Source organism: Lathamus discolor, chromosome 4 (assembly GCF_037157495.1).
Source record: "Lathamus discolor isolate bLatDis1 chromosome 4, bLatDis1.hap1, whole genome shotgun sequence".
Lineage (NCBI taxonomy): Eukaryota > Metazoa > Chordata > Aves > Psittaciformes > Psittacidae > Lathamus > Lathamus discolor.
Genome location: NC_088887.1, coordinates 99,035,147 through 99,056,716, shown reverse-complemented (window position 1 = coordinate 99,056,716; position 21,570 = coordinate 99,035,147). Strand labels below are relative to the sequence as shown.

The 21,570-nt window shown below is 39.6% G+C and overlaps 2 protein-coding genes across 5 annotated transcripts in view; one reads left to right on the top strand and one right to left on the bottom strand.

Moving 5' to 3' along the window:
• The window catches only part of RB1 (RB transcriptional corepressor 1), a 77,313-nt gene that overhangs the window by 30,707 nt on the left and 25,036 nt on the right, over nt 1–21,570 (bottom strand). For 2 of the 4 annotated variants that reach the window (XM_065678244.1, XM_065678246.1), the window contains exons 12-17: nt 21,036–21,123; nt 20,237–20,353; nt 19,459–19,515; nt 19,337–19,368; nt 19,183–19,259; nt 18,771–18,973 (exon numbers count right to left, since the gene is read on the bottom strand). In XM_065678244.1, the coding sequence (XP_065534316.1) occupies nt 18,771–18,973; nt 19,183–19,259; nt 19,337–19,368; nt 19,459–19,515; nt 20,237–20,353; nt 21,036–21,123 (574 nt within the window). Of the gene's footprint in view, nt 1–15,229; nt 15,635–15,723; nt 15,999–18,770; nt 18,974–19,182; nt 19,260–19,336; nt 19,369–19,458; nt 19,516–20,236; nt 20,354–21,035; nt 21,124–21,570 lie in introns of those variants that run through there. The other 2 variants (XM_065678245.1, XM_065678247.1) reach the window with 2 other exon arrangements.
• LPAR6 (lysophosphatidic acid receptor 6) lies at nt 1,790–4,346 on the top strand. The gene has a single exon (XM_065678243.1). It carries the CDS (start codon nt 1,992–1,994, stop codon nt 3,012–3,014), a length of 1,023 nt encoding a protein of 340 aa, XP_065534315.1. The 5' UTR covers nt 1,790–1,991; the 3' UTR covers nt 3,015–4,346.

The following is a 21,570-nucleotide window of genomic DNA, read 5'->3' as shown; positions in this document are numbered from 1 at the left end:
GTTTCATGTGGTTATACCCTATTGAATTTTAAAAAGCGTAATTTCACCTCAAACTCAAGGTGAAAGAGTTTCACAGAAAAAACTTATCAAGAAAACCTGAACTAAAATAATCAAGAGTCATTTTTATATTTCTGAATTTTGCTTGACATACTTTACATTAAAAAAGAAAACCATGCCAAGCCCCTGCGAAGTGCTATTATTTACTCTCCTCTACAGCAGACTAGAAAGGTTTTGCCCAGAGCCTTGCTTAGGTACAACTGATTAAAATCTAGTTCAAAAGAACCATACCACCCAGCCAGATATGAAGAGATTTGTTATTCTAAACATTAGAAATAGACTGGGTTTGATGCCAGAAGTGAGTCTCTCCAAGCTGCTGTTAAGTAGATGAGTCTCTCTAAACTGAGATTTATCTCCTATCTGCCCCTACAGGCCAGAAGAGCTGCTTTTTTCATATTTACTTAATTTAATTAGTTACAACATGTTTTTGTCTCATTAATCAGTGACTAATGGGAGTATTTCATGGATGTGCAACAACTGGTCTCCTATATATTACCAGAAACAATTGAATAGTGCAGTATTTAGTTTGGTATATTAATTCTGTGCCTACATATTGAAGAAAATTCTTTCTGTAACACAAAATTCATACAAAACATTGAAGCGTATATTCTGCAAAAAGAACCATCTTTCTGATTGGAAATAAAGCCTGGGATAAGCCTTCTAATACAGAACAAGTTAAAAATGTCTCCTCCTACAGCCACACACCTCAGTCCTGGGAATATCCAAGAGCAATCCACAATAATCTGTATGCCTCTCTCTTTCACTAATTTTTTGGTGAAATTATTTAATTACCTATCGATGTTACTTTGTCCCTCCTGAGGTTTGTACTGGTGTATTGAGGGAATTGGGCTGATTTCTGCTGATTTAAAATGTCATCTATCACAAGCAAAGATATCTATCAAAAACAGTAACATTAGTTCAATCCAGTATCAACTATAAAAGCCCACAATAACCATTATCTCCAGACATAAACAGGAATTTTAAGGCACTGAGACACTTAAAAGTCTCCTTATAACTGCAGAAAAAGATTTTGTAATGAAGCTTTCACACTCCAGCAACACTGACAAAGGACCTTTCAGGGACTATAGAAAAAGCTAACCGGAGGCTGCAGCTGCAGCGCTCTGCTGGTGACCAGTTGCACGCCTGCAAGGTACAGTCCCAGCAGACGCATTATCAGATTAGAGTAAGGCAAACAAGCTGAACTGAAACCACTCTTCAGCATGCCAGTTCAACCTCTTCTTCCTGTGATGTCATGCTACAAATTGCCTGAGCTCCCTGCTCTCCTCCTCAGAAGGAGCTGGGCAGGCGAGAGGCTGTCGGGAAGCAGGAGCCGTGCTCTGCAGGAACAAACACGCTCTGGAATTTCATTTCTGCCCTCGCAAGCAGCTTGCTTCCCGCCCCACAGGCTGAGCGAGCAGGCAAGCGCTCCCAGGAGCTGGAAAGCTTGTTTTACAGAAAGAAGGCTGAGGGAGAAATGCAAGTGCTGACACTTTGCCGGCATCCAGGAAATCGTTCTCTAAAGTGTACGTGCCCAGGAAATTTGAATGGACAAGACTTCACTACCACGATCTGCAGCCGAAAGTAAGGCAGAGAAAGTTCTACAGTGGCTTCATTGAATCGAGGGGGAAAATGGAATTAAGCACCCGCTGGGATTACCTCAGCAGCCACAAATGATATGTTTTTTGACTTCTGAAGACTGGCTATGTGATTACAAATAGCACTTCGAAGAGAAGAGTGACCTCCTGGTGATCACTGCTGGAGATGTACTCCCCTGCTACACAGCTTCTGTTTCTCCCCTGAAGCTTTACAGCGCAACAAACTTGCCAGTTACACAGCTCAAATACATCTTCAAGTTCCGCTGGGATTTTACAAAAGTTGCAATAAAAATACCAGAGAAACCTCCAAATCACAGGAATCTGAAATATATCATTATAATGGTAAGCTCTAATTGCTCCACTGAGGACTCCTTTAAATATACTTTATATGGCTGTATCTTTAGTATGGTGTTTGTTCTCGGCCTCATAGCAAACTGTGTTGCTATCTACATTTTTACCTGTACGTTAAAAGTGCGAAATGAAACTACAACTTACATGCTTAATTTAGCAATATCAGATCTGCTTTTTGTGTTTACATTACCCTTCCGGATTTATTATTTCGTAACAAGAAACTGGCCGTTTGGAGACATTCTGTGCAAGATTTCTGTCACCCTCTTTTATACAAACATGTACGGGAGCATTTTATTTCTGACTTGCATAAGCGTAGATCGCTTTTTAGCTATAGTACACCCTTTTCGATCCAAGACTCTCCGAACCAAAAGGAATGCAAAAATTGTCTGTGCTGCAGTATGGATAACTGTGTTAGCAGGCAGCACACCAGCGAGCTTTTTCCAGTCCACAAATCGCCGGAATAATACTGAGCAAAGGACATGTTTTGAAAACTTCTCGGAGGACACGTGGAAAACCTACCTATCCCGGATTGTTATCTTCATTGAAATCGTCGGGTTTTTCATTCCGCTCATCTTGAACGTGACCTGCTCTACTATGGTCTTACGGACTTTGAATAAGCCCCTTACATTAAGTCGGAATAAATTAAGCAAGAAAAAGGTACTCAAAATGATTTTCGTCCATTTGGTGATATTCTGCTTCTGCTTTGTGCCTTATAACATTACCTTAATACTTTACTCCCTTATGAGAACACAGACCTGGATCAACTGTTCTGTGGTAACTGCAGTCAGGACTATGTACCCCATCACTTTGTGCATCGCTGTTTCAAACTGCTGTTTTGACCCTATAGTCTATTACTTCACATCAGATACAATCCAGAATTCAATCAAAAAGAACCGGTCCACCAGACCGCGGGACATCAGGTTCTCTGAAAGGCCAGTTTCAGAAAACTTCATTCAACACAGCCTTCAGACCATAAAAATGAAAATACTTGACAGTGACTCCACAATATAAACTGTATTAAAAGACTGCTGGGACTAAACTGGAATTACAAGCCTGCACATTTCTTCAGCTGTGGAAACATATTCTGATATGTAAATGTTACACTTCACTCACATCAGAAAAAACTTATGATAAGACTGTAAAAGTGTTAAGCATAACAGTACACGGGAAAAGTATTTTAAGAATTTATGTCAGAGGTCTGTCCTGACAGGCTGTACGTTAGAAACAAACTTGGGTTTGGATTAGGTTAACCGAAGTCCAAGGACTGTCTGTCAAGTCAAACACAAATGAAAAAGTAGGTTGGGGGGGTGGGGGTGTATGGTGTGCCTGAAGTTAAAACAGTTGCTTATTTTTAATAATATACTTGCTTCCAAGTTACTGAGGATGGGGGTTAAAGTGCCTGGTTTACACTGCAGGATCCAGTTGCTCAAGAAAACGGCAGCATATTAATTATATCACTGCAGCTACTGTGCCTGCTCAGGAGTTTACTCTTCTCCCTGTATCTTACACCTCCCTCCTGCCTTTCTCCTTGCACCTTCCTTCTTAGGGACCCTTGTACTCATAGGAAGCTTCGATCAATGGGCTGCAAGAACTTTGTTTCTCCCAGGTTCATCTAACAAAATATATGCTCTCTCCACAAGCCTGGTCCCCATAAAGCAATTAAATCTTCTGGTAGTTTAGGGCATCTGGAAACAACTCAAACAAACTGGTTTTTCTTCTCACCTCTGTCTCAAGATGTCTGTGTAATTATAACAAAATAACCTCTGATGACTGTAGTTAGTGCTTTAGGTACAGTACCACTTTAATGAAGTCTTTTGTGAAAAGTTCTTCAACTCAGCAGAACTTTTGAGCAAAATAACATCCTCCAAACAAGGCAATTCAATCTCAAAGTACTAATTTCTCAGAAAAACATGACCTTTGCTAACTAGAAATAAGCATCTGCATCAACTGAAATATTTCACAACTGGTGAAACAATTTGGTTTCCCAGACAAATTCAAGATACAGCGATTTTTAGAGTGAAACTTCCTCTCAATCTTTGTGTTCTCAAAGTATTTTTTACATGAGCATTTAAAATTTCAATGCTATTTTCTTGCAAACTTCGTAACATATACAAATAAATTACCTGGGGCTACGTGCTGGCAAAGTCAATCAAGACACTTTGAAAAGTCAAAGCCACGTAAAAGCAGAAATCTCTGCATATCACTGTTAAAAACAGGCATATGCAGACAAAAGTGCTTTAAAGCTTCCTATGTATGTTTCCCAGCTAACAGAACATTCTGTACATATTCCTTAAAATTAATTTTACATCACTGTAAAATTAAATAAATATTTAAAAGCTGAAAGTAAGTAGTAAGTGTTGGTTTTTCCTCCCCAGAAACAATGGAGTCAAGAATATAAAGTGAGTTAAAATGAATCTGCAGTTTAGATTTAGGGAGATCAGCTGCAACACAGATATACCTGAGGCATTCTGACTTCAGATCAGTATATAGAAGCACACATTAATGTTGGAGAAAAAGCACATTGAGCTGTCAGGGTACATATGTTATCTGATTGAATTTACTTCCCTTTGTGAAGCTTTTGCTTAATTGTTATAAAACAACTATACATTGCCTATTCGTACTGGAAAACTCAGTTACTCAGAGACTGCTAGAAACTAATGACTGAATTTCAAATTTAACAGAATTTGAAATCTTTACCCACACAACTTGTGACAGGAAAATTCAAATAGTATGAACTTAAGCTTCAAAGATAGTTTAGATAAGTCTGCGTAATATATAAAGACAGGCAGTTATCGCAGTTAGGAATCCTGAACTCTTCTGATTCACATCCGACTTCAGAAAAATGCACAGAACCCCCAGCAGGAGTAGAAATTCTGTAACTTTCCATACAAAGTCCAAAAGCCGGATATGCATCTCTGATGCCTTGATACATCTCTTTAAAGAGCCTGTTTAATATTACACTCCCTCCAAAAACTTCGATACTAAAGCCCTTAATGTCACTACTGGGCTATTTTTCTTAGGCTACCACTCTTCCCAAGCTTGTCAAAGCTGTTAACTGGTTGAGCGACAGCTTGCTCAGCAATGCTTCTGCATTACAGCAGTGAGCACCCCAGAGCCCCACCTCGGTAAGGAGAAGCTACTCCTCAGATTATGAAACTTCAGGAAGAAAAAAAATAATCACCCACTTAACAAGCAGAAACAGCAGATAAAGTCATATGTACGGGTACTCCCCTTTAAACCAGACTTTCCTTGGCATATTAGCAAAAAAAACTTGGGGAAGCACAAAGAGTAGCTCTTTCTGCTTTGCACCCACTTTGCAGGGCAGTAGCTTCTGCTTTTTGCGATGGCATAGTGCAACCGAGTACAACAGCTTTCCAACCAGTTAACAGCTCAAGATCTCAAAACTGTCGGAGGAAGCATATATTTTTTATTATTAAATATACTTCACTCTTTCCAGAGGGAAAAACAAACAAACCACCCCAATAAACAAACAACAACAAAAGAACACAGTCAAAAAAGCAACATCTGTAATTTAGAGAATCTACCCATTGCTTGAGAAATTCCTGATCTGACTGATTCAGAAGAGGGGGAGTGAACCTGTACCTCCCACAATAAGCTGATATTAAAGCCAAGCTACCAGCTATTCAGGACTGGATGAAGTTTCCTCCACCTTTTCTGGTTCTGCAACAAGATTATCCTGGAGAGCTGTGGATGGAGCAATGTTTTTACGGAATGACACTCCTTCTGTCTGCTCCTGCCTTTGATACCAACTCTACCACCTCCCTGGTAATAGCTTATACCAAAATTTAGATCTAGATGAGGAGGTTTGCTCCTAAATCATAGCTAAGCATCTCAAAAAAGGCTTATGTTGTCAGAGCTCCTGAGCATCTGAATGTGCTGCACCCAGTACTTCCTGAAAGTACATTACTTTTATTCATATGCTTATGCAAGGGGGGTTAGAAGTTCAGTTTTAGGATCAGAACCTACAAATTTGTTCTTTGTAGTCTGGTTTCTTCATCAACAGAGGGCAGATATGGCATGCTTATAAAAATAAAAGCAGCAAAAGTTTAGTTGATTGCAAGCATTTTCTTGATCTAAACCAAGGTGGCCAGCCATTGCTAACTGGATACTTAACCAGCACTTTCAGAAGACAAGGAAAACAAGCAAGCTTTCTATCAGCACCTCTGATTTACCTCGGCATACCATCACTTCAAAAGCAAAACATATTTTACACCTTTTATTCTCAGCTTGAAATTTTGTCTTTCTCAGGAAGAGAATGCAAGCCAATCTGTTTCATTCAGTGTAAGTCTTTGACATCTACAGAAATACCAATACAAAGTCAAACACATCTTTGTATTTTTCATCCAGAACTGCTGGGAAAAAAAAAAACAACCCAAACAACAAACCTTCAGGTAGGAAAGATACCCTTATCTGAAATCAACCTACAAACTTGTGTTTCGTATGAAAGTAACCTCAGTTACAGAAACGCAAAGATTGCAGAACAGCTCATCAGATCAGGCAGAAGATAGGAATGGCTGTATTAGATCAGACCCCACACATTCAGCTAACCTGCAATACTGCCTCCAACAGTGGCCAAAGCTGGATGCCTGGGGAAGAAAATAACAGTAGGAGAGGCACGCAAGGCCTTCTCTCGTTCAAGTGCTGTCCCACGACATCCTTGTCTCTAAATTGGAGAGACATCAATTTGATAAGTGGACCACTTGGTGGATAAAGAACTGGCTGGATGGCAGCACGCAAAGAGTGTGGTCAACGGCTCAATGTCCGGCTGGAGACCAGTAACGAGTCGTGTCCCTCAGGGATCGGTGTTGGGACCGATCTTTATCAGTGACATGGACAGTGGGATTGAGTGCGCCCTCAGCAAGTCTGCTGATGACACCAAGCTGTGTGGTTCGGCTGACATGCTGGAGGGAAGGAATGCCATCCAGAGGGACCTTGACACGCTTGTGAGGTGGGCTGATGCCAGGCTTGTGAAGTTCAACCATGACAAGTGCAAGGTCCTACACTTGGGTCGGAGCAATCCCAGGCACAGCTACAGACTGGGCAGAGAAGAGATTCAGAGCAGCCCTGCGGAGAAGGACTTGGGGGTGTTGGTCGATGAGAAAATGAACATGAGCCAGCTTCACTGTGCACTCGCAGCCCAGAAAGCCAACCGTATCCTGGGCTGCATCAAAAGGAGCGTGACCAGCAGGTCGAAGGAGGTGATCCTGCCCCTCAGCTCTGCTCTTGTGAGACCTCACCTGGAGTATTGTGTGCAGTTCTGGTGTCCTCAACATAAAATGGACATGGAACTGTTGGAACAAGTCCAGAGGAGGGCCACGAGGATGATCAGGGGACTGGAGCACCTCCTGTATGAAGACAGGCTGAGGAAGTTGGGGCTGTTCAGCCTGGAGAACAGAAGGCTGCGTGGGGACCTCATAGCAGCCTTCCAGGATTTGATGGGGGCCCATAAGGATGCTGGGGAGGGACTCTTCGTCAGGGACTATAGTGACAGGACAAGGGGTAATGAGTTAAAACTTCAACAGGGGAAGTTTAGACTGGATATAAGGAAGAAGTTCTTTCCTGTTAGGGTGGTGAGGCACTGGAATGGGTTGCCCAGAGAGGTTGTGAATGCTCCATCCCTGGCAGTGTTCAAAGCCACGTTGGACAGAGGCTTGGTTGGCACTGTTTAATGTGAGGTGTCCCTGCCCATGGCAGGGGGGTTGGACCTAGATTATTTTAAGGTCCTTTCCAACCCTAACTATTCTATGATTCTATCACCTCTTATAAATAAGTGATTTGCATTTGTATTTTCAACAAGCAAAGATGAGATTTTTCAGAATTACATAAAGAGCTAAAATTACAGTGAACACAGTGAAGTTCACTTTGAGACTGATAATTTTGAAAACCCCACTTGAGCATGGTATCCTCTAACATTATTTAGTCTTCCAAGTTACTTCCTGGGCATATTATCAATGAAGAATAATTTGTTCATACTTTTCCAGCAGTAAATGTAGTATTAGAAAGTTCTGGCACCTGGGCGGACCTGTAAATCCTGACAAGTTCCCTTTTTTGCGAGACTATTATCATTTATACCTCAGGGTTACTGGCATTTGAGCATCACTGACAGAATGAAAGAGGATACCTTTCAAAAGCTAAAGCAAACTGTAAATCAAAATGGTTCTAAATATAGAAGCTGTAAATGCCCTGACTGCATTTGTTATCTAATTATCAAAGTGCTGAAAAAATTGTATAAATACAACTGACAATCACTGAATTACAATGTTTTCAGAACGTACTCAAAAGAGCTCATTTAAGGTGAATGCAAATGCAGAAAGCCATGCTTGAAGAGCCTAATACTTCTGCAAGAAGTTGAATGGAGAAGTTTGTTCTACTCCTCTAATTCCACTTTGATATAGAAGACTCTCTCATTCATCACCTCCCCCCAACTCTAGTTCCTCTTATACAACTGCTTATAAAGCAAGCCCAATTTTTCCCTGTATGAAAACTAAACTTATCACAAAATTAAAACAAGGCATCCTGCACGCATCATCTGGTTTTCTATAAACCTACCACTATGTTGGGAAATTAGAAATTCCAGAACTGAGATTTTGGATTACTTTTTTTCTATTTAACAAGCAATCTGTCTGCTCCAGCTGTAACAGCTGAAAGCTGTCCTGCACTGAGAAGGGCTACGTTTCCTGCACCTTAAACATGAGAACCAAACCACAAGCAACAAGAAAGGAAGGCCTCTAACAAGAAGCCCCTATCTTTTTATGGAGAGATAAAAGAATACTTTTCCATACACACAGCTTTAAAATTTTCTCTAATTCCACCTTTTTTATAGAGTGAGTTGCTGCCTTAAAGAAAATAAGAAAAAAAACCCTGTAAAAACAATGCTAGTAACAGAAGGCATCCAGAGTTATTCCCTTGAAAATGGTATTAAGTCTATCTCACATAAAAACAACCACGGCTATGATAACTCTTCTGCTTTTCAGATGAATTCTGCAAAAATTGCTGCTTTATGAAAGCAACTTAATCGCAGACATTAGTTGCAAGTCTTCACCCTTCTGTGTAATTATGCAACATTAGAACCACACTTGACTAAAGTGGGAAGCATCTATAATGAAGTAATGAAAACAGTAACATTGCAGATATTTCCTAATGGAGAAATTTGTTAAGTATACAGCAAAACATGTTAAAAAATGAAAATACAGATGGTGAAGCAAGTATCACAGTATCTGCCTTTTCAGCCCTAACAAAAATACCTTTCATCAATGAAACCAAATTTAAAACCATCTGCTTCTTTACTTAAGCCACTTAACACCTTTTGTGTGTGAAAGAAACTTTAACACATACACTGCATGCTCGCATGCTCCTGTGGGTGGGTAAGTGCAGAAAAAAAAACCAACAGAATAAAACACCAGCAGCTATTTCTGTCCAGATAAGTACAGAGAGTTCCCTGAGCAGCTGGAAGGTACATCAGGCACAGATAGAGCATACAACACACAGGCTCTTCTCCGGGCGGGCTAGGTCCCAAACTGGAAGGACAAGGTGATCACAGTCCAGGTACTTACCCAAGCCAGGTTCAGACTAAGTACAATCTAACTGGGTAAGTCTGAAGCCTCTGCTCAGGGGTTCAAGAGAACACCATGCACACAGGTCCAGACATTAGTGGCACAACCCTCAGCTGTACCACAGGCACTCACCAGCCTGTGCCTAAACCCATTCTGACAAGCAAACCCAATCCGAGCCAAATGAAAAGCTTTAACAAAACCTAGAGGGATTACCCTTCTGGAGCACGGTGAGCACTATGCCTATACAACAGCTGTAAAACAGTGTATCCTCATCCCTGACAATGAATCTTTATTACTGGAAAGTTACTGCAAGACATACACTCAGTGATACAAACATATAACAGAAATGCTGTGCATTTCTACAGTATAAAAGCAGGCACAAAAGCACTTATTTGGCCTACAACAACAACAAAAAACAAACAAACATGCATTTATGCATACAGTAAATTAAAGAAAATGCAGCAAGCAGGGAGACAAAAACCCATTTCCAGGGGCATACAATTTGGCAGTTTGAGCTTGACAAGGCACAGGCAAGATATTTTTATGTTGCACCAACAGAGCTGCAAGCTCCACTGTGCACAGGCTATAAACCCCAGCTCCCTATTACAACTGTAAATCTACAGCCAGAGAAATCATGACACATCCTCCGCTTCCACAGCCACACTGGTAACAGTACATGACATCCACATGAACAGAAACCACACCAGTGACTACAGGTGAGATACACAGCACAAGTAGCCACCTAAAGCAAAACTAGGCATCATTCAATAACTGCCTCCTGCTAATGCCCCCTTAATCTGGAAGGAAAGAGGAAAGAGTTATGAAACCCAGTATTACACAGACGATTCACTTTTACTAACCTTAACATTATACATCTAGTTTAGGTTTGTCATTAAGACAGATGCTGTCTAAAGTAGAGTGGAGAGAGGTACCTTCAGAAAACGAATAATCCCATCATAAAATGCCTAAGATAAACAAAATTAATTGCTTGCTGGAAGTGAAGCTCTGTCTCAAGTATACAGCGAGCCTCAACACCTAAATTGTGGAAGTCTAACAATGTTGGAGACATATCCCCCTAACAAGAGAAACTCCATACTTTAAAGCAGTAGATGAAGCAGGGGAAAACTTAAATCCTTAATCAAGAATGGCATCCAAATTTCATAGAATGAAAACTCTGCACAGTTGCTGTGTCTTAGGTAAGCCCTTTAGTCATGTTTATACTTGAATCAAAATAGCATCTCAAGGGTTGGGCTGACTTGGTAGACCTGCAACAAATAAATCCATTAACACTGTGCTAACATAACCAATACCTTACAACCCCAGTGAGTGTTTAGTGCACTTGGTGAGTGTCTACCAAGAAGTGAACACATTGCCAACACAGACAAAAGCAGGAAACACAGGACCTTGGCTTTAAGTGTTCTGGTTTCTCTTCCAGTAGCCTAGAGGCTTTGCTCGGGTACACCCAAGCATGAATAACAGCTTGAGTCATCTTCATGATAAACAGGAGTGGCAAGGAAGATTTTTCAGCGTGATGGTGCAGACAGTGAAGGCTATCATTTGGTATTCTTCCTGGTTTTTCAAGTTGCCTTCAGCTGTTAAGGCAGATAAAAATTTCAAGCTTCAAAAAGCACAGCATGATTTCTATAAAAGGCAACTCTTCAGGAGTACCATAAAGTCATGGAAGAAACACATTTTATCATGTGTTTATTAGAAAGTGTCTGTGTATATGCTCAAACCAAAATGCATATAAACATATATATATGAGATACTATATGGTATACTTACAAATACCAAAAAAGCAGCCATCTTACAGAATTGTAAGAATGTGCCTTGTATTTTAAAGGCAAAACCATAGAAGGCTTTCCAGCCACAGCTGTGACAACTAAGTCACAATTAAGTGTCAGAGCTAATTCCTAACCTTTGTATATAAAAAAAAACCCCCAAACAAATCCAATGAAATGCACATGCAGCAGAACCAATATGATCCTTTAGCACTATCACGCCAAGCAGCAGTAGTGGCAGTGACTTCTCCCATCACACACGCTTCTAGAACACACTCATGATGCAAGCAGAAGTATATTTAGTATGTCCAGACAGAAAACCTCAAATCAATTCTCAGTTCCTTCTTTAAGGTTAAAGCTGCGCCCTTCCAACGTAACTTTTTCGAAGGGAGCATGGTGAGCACATGAAATGGAATAGTTTGGTGACTCTCAGCACAGCTTTTCCCCTGTAAGAAAAACCCTAGAAGATTACACATTAGAAAACACTGTCCATAGTAAACTCCAGCTGAGGCAGGATACTAAGCACCTAAAATCCAGACAATCACAGGGGATGGGTGATGTCTCCAAGAACACTCTAATGCCTGTAGTTCCTGAGGTGCCTGTCTTTATAATAGTGAATTTTCCCAGGCAGTTTATACCCTGCCAGTGAGCATACTTGCAAATGTTGTCATTCTGGATATGCCGGGCATTTTTTTGTGCCTAAGGCTGCCCATCATTCACAAATTAGTTTTTCCAATATCTAAGGAAAGGCAAAATTTAGTAGGCATGAAAGGAGTATGTCTGACACACTCTTTAGCTTTTCTAAGAGCAGCTGGTTGCTGTGCAGTAACACGTACAACTCTTGGAGCCTAAAGCAGAGACAGCAATGGAACGCATGACTCATTTGCCAGCGCTGAAGTCACTCACGTGGTTGAGCCCACGACTATGTCTGTAGCTGGTAACACAACGAGCCGTGGCCTGTCCTAAGGCCTTGAGGGCAAGTGGCAAAGCACAGCTTGCACCCACACAGCCGAACATTCTTCACTTCTAACCTATTCCAGCAGTTGAAAATAGCCCCTGAGCTGCATCATGCCCCAAATCTTGCCTAAACATTGTCCGGAGGAATGCTGACAAATACCAAAACGTGCCAGGAGGGAATGCATTACCAACAAAACACCACTGATGACTGTGGGGCAATATACAAGCCAGAACTATTGTCCTTTGTGGTACACAGATGCAGCACCAATACCTGGACCTTGCTGCCAAACCTTACTTGGCTGCCTATCAACAAGGTTTTATAGTAATTCTTCTGACAACAGTATTTATCCAGTAACCTACTGCTGAAAATGTTAACAGTAGGAACTTTCTCACTCCAGTTTTAAAAGGAATTACTTAAGATGTCAAAAATCAAAGAGGACTTCAAACTGCATGTAGACATCCACCTCCAGAAGAGGTGTACGACTTCAGACACAAACCTAGTAAGAAACATCACTAAGATACATACCAAAAGCAAATCTACTAACTCCCATTCCTAGATGCTTAATTTCTTCTTACAAAGAGCACAGAAACCTAATTTGAAATTGTACTCCACATCCAAAACAGGCACTAAGCACTCAAGTATGCTGAGCTCCACAATAACTGTGTTCTTGTACAATCAAAGACTAGAAGGCTGCATAAACTTGTACTATACCAAAGTACGAAGCAGAACTTGTTTACCTGTAACTTCTTACTGCTTTACCCTGACCTGGGTTTGCCTAACAGTTTCTAAGCAAATCTTAAACATACCTATTTAATATTTTTCTCGTTACTGCATGATCAAAGTAGGTCTGCTGTTATTCCAGCTCAGTGAGTTTGTCATATTAATGCAATAATGTATTCTTTGGGAATACATGGCTTTCCTCAGGAAGGCATTTCCGCACAATGTGCTGTATAATTTAAAACCAACAGAAGTCTTTGGTGTGGGATGAGGTATCCGTGGGATGAGCATACCTCCATACTCATGTGGGATGAGTATAAATATCAACTACACAGTTGACTAATACTCACTGCAAACATTGTGTTATGTTAAAATCAATGATACATGATAGAACAGCACTGCAGATTTTATTGTACATGTTTAATTAACAATAAAAACCACTGAGAAGAATGAGCTGATAAAGGAGAAGCATGATGGAGTACAGTTAAGGCAATACTACAAGAAGCAAGTTATAAATAAAGCAAAGCACACTTGCCTACTTTTGATCATATTTTAACCATTAAGACAAGTAAACTTGTAGAGCCATCCTGATCTTGTATCAGTCATTGAAACTCCAAATCGCAACACGTATCAATACTGGTGTTCCTTCTTCCATTGAAAAAACACAAATTAAGATAGCAAGTGTAAAGAGCAACACAGCCAAAGATGAATATGGTGTGAACAGCTGTATTGCAATATATTTCTTTGGTTCGACATCTGTTTGTCCCTCACACATAAACACCAGAAAAGCAGCTGAAGCCAGCAGACCAAATCAGGCTGCAAAGGAACTTCCTTCAGCCTGCCACAGTGCAGCTTCACATCTGTTCTGGGGTTGTAGAAGGTGACCCAGCTGGGGTAAGACCCTGTTAACAGCAAAAGCTACCACATAACCTTTTAAAACTGCACTCCTACCAGGAATACAGCTTGAACTCCTAGGGAAGAGTCAACAAGTTAACAACAGAACATTTTACCCTCTATAGAGCTAACCAGGAAAGCATGACCATGCTTCTTTTCCTAACCTACCCTACCAGGCTAGCATGAATTACTTTACCTTTGGACAAGGTTGTGGTTGGTCTGCAACTCCAGTGAAGAACAAGACTCTTCCACTGCCCCAGTACAGGGCAGCTTAAACTTGACATAGCAAAAGGACTTAATACATTTCACCACCAGCCCACCAAAGGCTGGCTTGAAGAAAGTATTTTGTAGTGTGACCCAAACTATTTCAAGTATGCCAAATGTAATGATTTAGAACACTCTTCACCTACTGTGTGCAAAGGCATGTGTAGGAAGCATATTCTCTAAGCAGCTGCATGAAAGAAATCGAATACCTTGCCTGTTCCTCCCTGTTCACATCTTGTAAGCAGACTGCAAGCTGAGAGGCAGGGAAATATGACTGGATTGCTTTGCAGACACAGATAACAAAGATGGATATTCCATAGGTGTTTACTTTCTTGAATGACACAGGAAAACAAAAAAAAAAACCAAAAAAACCACCAAACCCAAACACCTAAGTCATGTTGTTCCTAGAAGCAAATTAATATTACAGATATTTCACTTCTAAAATAGCCTGTGAACATTTATAGACTTTGATTTGCTTGCACTGAAGACCTTGTTTCTTCCTTGTTTCTTCCTAATGAACTGCAGCAAGCAGCAACACTAGTCAAATATGTGACATGGCAGTTGACAGGGCTTTCTCTAAGGGAAATTCAGAGACTCTGGAATTCGTTTGTACAACCTTCACTGAGATATTCACAATTACTTTTCTGGCTGGCCTGAAGAGAGATCAGTTTGAGAGAATTACGGAAAAGGCTGAGCATGAACTCCCAGGCTAGCAGGCAACAAGCTATCCCTTTCATAGGAAACAAATTTTAACTATGCCAGGGTTTAAATCATATTTATATAATAAAAATAAAACACAGGTTATAGGAACCTTTATTTTTAAGTATAAATTAATTTCAGTCCCCTTTAAAGTTATGAAATTAAAATAGTGCCACCAAATACTGTAGTGAGATGAAGCACAAGAGTTCTACAGAAAAAATATTGTATGGTATATTTCTATTTTGCCAATAAAAATTATGCAACATTATTAACACATTCTAAACTGATCTCCACAAAATCTGCATCTGGAAGCATCATGACCTTACCGGTAAATAATATTTGAGTGGATAAATAGAGCTTTTCCCTTTAGAATCAAATAAAGTTTTAAGTAAAACCAATTTGATTTAATCATCTTGCCCCTTTTCAAAATTAAGAATTATTGAGAAGAACCTTCAACTTTTTTCCACCTCTTGTCTCACTATGCTTTTTTTTGTTAAAAGAAAGGATGACCTAGAAAAGCTTCCACTCTTTCCTAAAGCACAGGCGACAATCAGCTAGCTAAGCAAAAGCAATAAACATATTCATAATGACTACCGAAGGAGTGATTTATTATCTCCAGATCCCAGTAAGAAACAGAATCCTTCACATTCATTTGATACAGCTTCCAAAGTCAGCTAAAGGTCGGATGCACTTCAGACTTTTTCTTCAGGGAAGCTATGCAAGTTGGTTTTCCCCCAGAAAGCTCTGTGACAAGTAAAACTACAATAAATACAAACTATTCTGTATTCAATTGCTCATTCCCTTTAAATTTCATATTGAAGTCCTATTTCCTAAAGCAGTCAGCAGAATGAATAAAGACTGGATAAATACAGATGTGACTTTTCAAAGAGCAGATAAGCCTTGTAATGCTTATGTACACTGCACTGTACATTTGGAAGGTAAGAACTAAACAAAGCCATGCAAAATAATTGGGGAAATCAGAGCTGCATTATGCAAGTATTTATAGTATTTTTCAAATGTTTCTATCCTTACTTACCAAGCTAGATTTTTTTTTTAATTAGTTCTATTTATTCCATGCTTTTCCTCATTTTTCTTCATTTTATCATTTCTTGAGAAAAAAAGAAAAAAAAACAAGCAACCAACAACAACATTATGTAACCGCATTAAGAACACTTGAACTTTTTTGACATTCCACCTTTTTTGGATTATCAGATAAGTTGTTTAAAATTAACCCAAAGCAATCACTTATGGTGAGATATTCTTTATGACTAAAAGCAGGAATCATCCAGCCTTTCCCTCCTCCTTTATCAAGTGTTTGGAGGTAGAAGATATTTACTGGTATGAACTACGCCACCCTAGCTGCCTCCCCCGTCTTGAGGGAATTACTAATTAAGCAGACACTTCCGCAAACCTCATACACCATTACATGGAGACAATATCCAGGTAATGAACTGCAGGAGAATATGGTAAACCAGCACTTTGTTCACTAGCTGAACCTTTCTGCGACACCTGACCAACAGTCTTGCAAGTCAGCCTCAGAAGCATTTTTTCCGGTTGCTAATAAATAACACTGGTCAGACTAAACCAGCTAATATTTAAATATGAGCTACTGGGTGGATTTTCTGCACTCATTGCTTTAGGTTTATATGTGCGGCCATACAATGCATGAGGCTCAGGTCCTTCACTCCAGGGACTCAAGAGACCCAGCAAGACATTTTAGCACAGATAATGTTTCACTACTTCTTGTCTCCTGAGCCAGCACTGTGTAGTCTGCTGCTTACAACTCACAGCCCTTCCCTCATGGGTAGCTGGAAGGGGCAATGGAAGCCTTCATGCAGAATCACAAGGTGTCTGTACACAGGCTCCAGCTTCCTGCAGCTGGCTGCCACAGCTTCCCCCAGCTTTTGAGGGAATCCTGCTGTGCCCTCTAGTGATAAAGCTACGGCAACTGCAGACTGCACACTGTCCATGACAACCAGTTCAAGGAAGCAGAAGGACCTCTGGATACGTGTATTGCACATTTCTTTTTATTCCCTCCACTGTGCTCCACTCCACGTATCTTACTGGCACTAGATGATTGCTGTAGGTCCCTTCCAACTCAAATATTGTATTAACACTCAAATCACCTATATAATCCACCCCAAGCAATACCAAACATACACCTCTGAAAACTCAAGAAGATTCAATGCATTAAAATACGTTCAAATGGACCGCTCAGAAAACCTGAAATAATCCTGTGCTTGTTGACATTATAAGTTGTTTCACACAAGTCTGCAACTATACCTGTAATGTTTGAAAACAAAATGCTTGGGATTTTCCAGTCTGAAAGCCCAAGCCCAAATCATTATCTGCCTGTGGTGCTTGAATTACTGGATAGAATCTGGTAGATGAGGCTTATTGATCAGTAAGATGGCTGCAAACTGGTCTGCAGAATGTAGCAGGAGCCACTTCTTGCTTGTAGAGTCAGCCTTGGGTATGTGCACCTCTGCCTTTTGTCCTCTGAATGTTGCAATTCTCAAACAAGCACTTTTTATATGTCTTCAAGCTTCCTAAAACAATGCCTGCCTCTTGAAATACTGCCTCATCTTCCCTGCTTTTGTAGGCTTTGGCAGAAAGGTTCTCAGCCTCAAGTGCTTTCTTATTCAAAGAATGCCAAAATGACAAATTCATACAGCAACAGAGAGGCCATGTGTGTTTCCCAAGACACCAAACACGTAGAAGTTTTACATAGGGAAAAATCTACACTCTGGTACAGCAGCTAGAGCACTGCACCAGAAATCCTGGGAAACACACAGTGTCATGGTGATGAGCATGGACCTGGATTTACAAGCCTTGGCACCCACAATAGAAAGATCACCTTCATAACAGGGCGCATTTAGAGAGGCACGAGCAAGGAAAATCTAGTGGCAAGGTCTCATTGGTACAAGGTGGTCCACCAGATTCAGCTTGAAGCACGGCAATTGCTTCCGTATAACCCTGAGGCCAGCATGTTTCTCTTGAGCTAGAAACCTGGACATGGATGGGGCTCTTGCTGCTCGGGTACAACAATGCTCCTTGAATCCAGGAGTTTAATGGCACAGCCTGGCGAAGTATCACCCATACTAGTAAACTGTTAACTTTTCACTCTGAAGTCATACACAAATCATATGCAGATTAACCTGAAAAAAGAAACTTGATCCACGACTAAACTGTCCCATTAGTTATGGCATATTGGTTTTAAACTTTCCAGAACTGTAGGATATGCGATGGGTTTTTAAACAGTTGTTTTATGTGTCTCTGGTCAAAATGACACATGTTTGTAGTGTCCTGTTCTGTGGCATAAATAGCACATTTTTGGTTTATAAATAACACACAATATAAAGAAACAAAGTTTGATTTTCTGCAATCCAGCCTAGAAAAACAATCCACCTGCCAGCATTTTATTTTAATGGCATCCAAAAAATACCAAAGTGACTGAAGTGCAAAGGACAATGCACATCATTATTTTAAGTACTACTAACAAACATATCAGATGCAGAGAACTAAAGCCCTACTGCCAAGTGGGATATGGATAAAACTTCATAAAAGCATAGAATTTATTGCCTTTAGTAACAAAATGCTGTTTTAAGGGTATTACCTTCATGATTCATGTCAGACTAGTAAAATGATGTTAGCTTACAATCACATAAATCAGCAGAGCTATGTTGACTTCTTTCTCTGACATACTTTTTTTCAAAACCTGAAGACACGCCAAAACTAATCTTGTTCTGCTCTTGTAATTTCTTTTGCCACAAATAAATCTCAGCAAGACCACAAATTATTTTATAGAGTTGTGTGGGATTTCCCTTTTCTAGATATGCACATTATACAAGGACAAATACTACTTTGAAGTATTACTTACAGACTGCCAAGCAAGAGACTCCATAATTCGATGTTCACAACGCTCTAGATGCTTTTTCATTTCCCTTGTTAGGCTTGGCTCCACTCTAATAAAGCTTTCAATCACCTTGTAGAAGTCAAAAGCTTTTAGATCAAATACATTGAGAATCCATGGGAAAGACAAGTCTGTTTCAGCACTGGTACCATCACTTTGTGAAGCATTACCTGCAGGGAAAATGGACAAAAATTATCAAGACTACGACATTCTTCCACTTCTGATGTTTCTTCCTTTTTTGTACTTAATGACTGATTTCTACCTCAGAAATTTCAGTAAGCACTTTTTTTTATATATTTGCTGTATTTTATGTATTAGAACAAATGGCAATAATTACCAATAAATAACAATGCTATCTAGGATTTAAGCTTCAACTTACTGCCATATGTAGCCATGACAACCTCAACAGCACATGCCAGAAGAGATGTGTGGAAGATGTTACCATTCAGAAGTTTGCTAAGGAGAAAGAAAATTATTAATACTTGTTCTAACACAAAACTAGCAGACTTTGGTAATAAGTTAGGGGAACATACCTGAAATTCTGCACTGAGAGGCGCTCTTCCTCCTGAAATATATATAAATAAAATCAGACTTGTGAATCTTCTTAGTATTTGTGAATGCAATGCCAGTACTAAGCTACCAGTACTTAACTTACCGACTTCAGCATTGACTCCATTACTCTGTAATACAGGCGAACTCCAAGCTTGTATCTCTGTTAAAAAAAGAAGAAACTCAGGAAAAACTCAAATTTTAACAGACTATAACAGGCAGACCCTCATGTTCAAGCAATTAAGAACATGTTCAGTCCCTCAGTCTCTCTTGGCAAACCGTGATCTGAACTAGATGGCCCAGCACCCTGTCCCACTGAATCTTTAAAGTGGCCAACGGTGGGGAATCCACCACTTCCACAGGCAGATTGTTCCAACGGCTGATTGTTCTCACTGTGAAAAATTTTCCCCTGATGTCCAACCAGAATCACCCCAGGAGTAACTTGCACCCATTTCCCCTCATTTTTCCCATGGGACTCCTTGTAAAAAGAGCTTCCATCTTCTTTGTAGCCACACTTTAAACACTGAAACATGGTGGTAAGTTCTCCCCTGATACTTCTTTTACAAAGCTGAACAAAGCCATGAAAGAATACAAACAGGCGTTTCACTATTTTACCCCACAATTTTCTCATTCTTCATTGAAATATTTCCAACGTATTTCCACCTGCTTCCTGTCACTCCTTATATCTTATAAATAATTTGTTGGGTACTATCTTTGCAGCCGTTTAGGAAAAAATACCTGTTTGTTTCTCAAGTTGAAAAGAATATTGTTACTTTTTACCATTACTGATATGCACTGAAGGAGGACAGTCGGGAAGTCAGGTCCCACATTAGCTAGTACCAACAGAGTTCAAATGAGTAATACTCAACCAAAATGTGAGTTACCTGGGCGCCAATTTCAGCACATCCCTGTCCAACTGCTTCAGCAAATTTCTTTTTGAAGATGTGGTCAAAATTTTCCACTCGTTTCAGGATACTATCCTTAGGGTTCACTGTGCAATTCTAAAAAAATACAAGAAGGCGGGCAGGGGAAAGAAATGCAAAGAAAGTACATTTTACTGCAAAAACACCTTAATTGATTTAAGCGCATTAGTCCTGCTTCACTTTGTAATATCTCTCAATCAGCTCATCCACATAAATAAAAGTGGATTATTTAAGAAGATAGAATCATTGTGTATGTTCACCCACTTCCAGTATAAACTACTTCATGTGTCATATGCAACTAGCTGCAACTAACTCAATTAATATGCAACTAGTACCATCGACACTGACGACTTTAAAGTTAGAAATGTGCTTAAGCTGCTGAATGTGGACACGCGATCTCCTAATTAGATACTCCTTTTCTTCAGCTCCCTTTCCATATCCCTTTCTTTTTCCATCATACATACATAAACAAACATACATAAATAGACCTTAGTATTCAGTGCGATACTTATCTATATACATAAACCTTAGTATTTCATGCAATAACAAAAAGATTCAAGAACTTATAATGCTGCAGTACACAATTAGCTAGAAGTGCTTTCCAAAATTAATAACTATATTTAAACCATCCCAATTAAAATATACCTCAAAAAACGGCTGTTAAAAAGGAAGTCCCCCAAAACACACAATATACAGGCGAGTATTTCACTTGAGTGATAATCCCAAGAATCTTTCACAAATCTTCCTTCTAGTCACTTACATTGAAATACTTGATGAGAGTATCTGATGGTTTATCAGCTGCCGAGTTTAAAATCATACTCAGTTGCTGAATGTTATTCATTGCAGCTCTGGAAAAATACAATAAAATGCATAATACACACTAAGGTTGGCTTGACAGTTTCCAGAAACTGAACAGCAATTCTACAAACAAAAAGCAACCCAAAAAACCTATGATTTTAGTTCTCACTCCAGTTGTCAAAGAGTCTGCTGGGAAATGTTGTACTGTGTTAACCATTAAATTCTAATTATCTAATTTTATCTAATCATTTAATTATTAGAATTATTATAATCTGCAAGTAAATAACCAAAAGGACATAAATTAAGTAATAAACACTAACACACACTTTTAAAAAGCAATAAGAATGGAATTATAATTTTTCTATGTGAAAACATTTGGCCAAATCAAGCAACTCCCCAACAAAACATTAAAAAAAAAAAAAAACCACAACAAAATCCGGAACAAAAACCAGAAACCCAACCAAAACAAAAAAAAACCCAACAAAACAAAGAGAAAC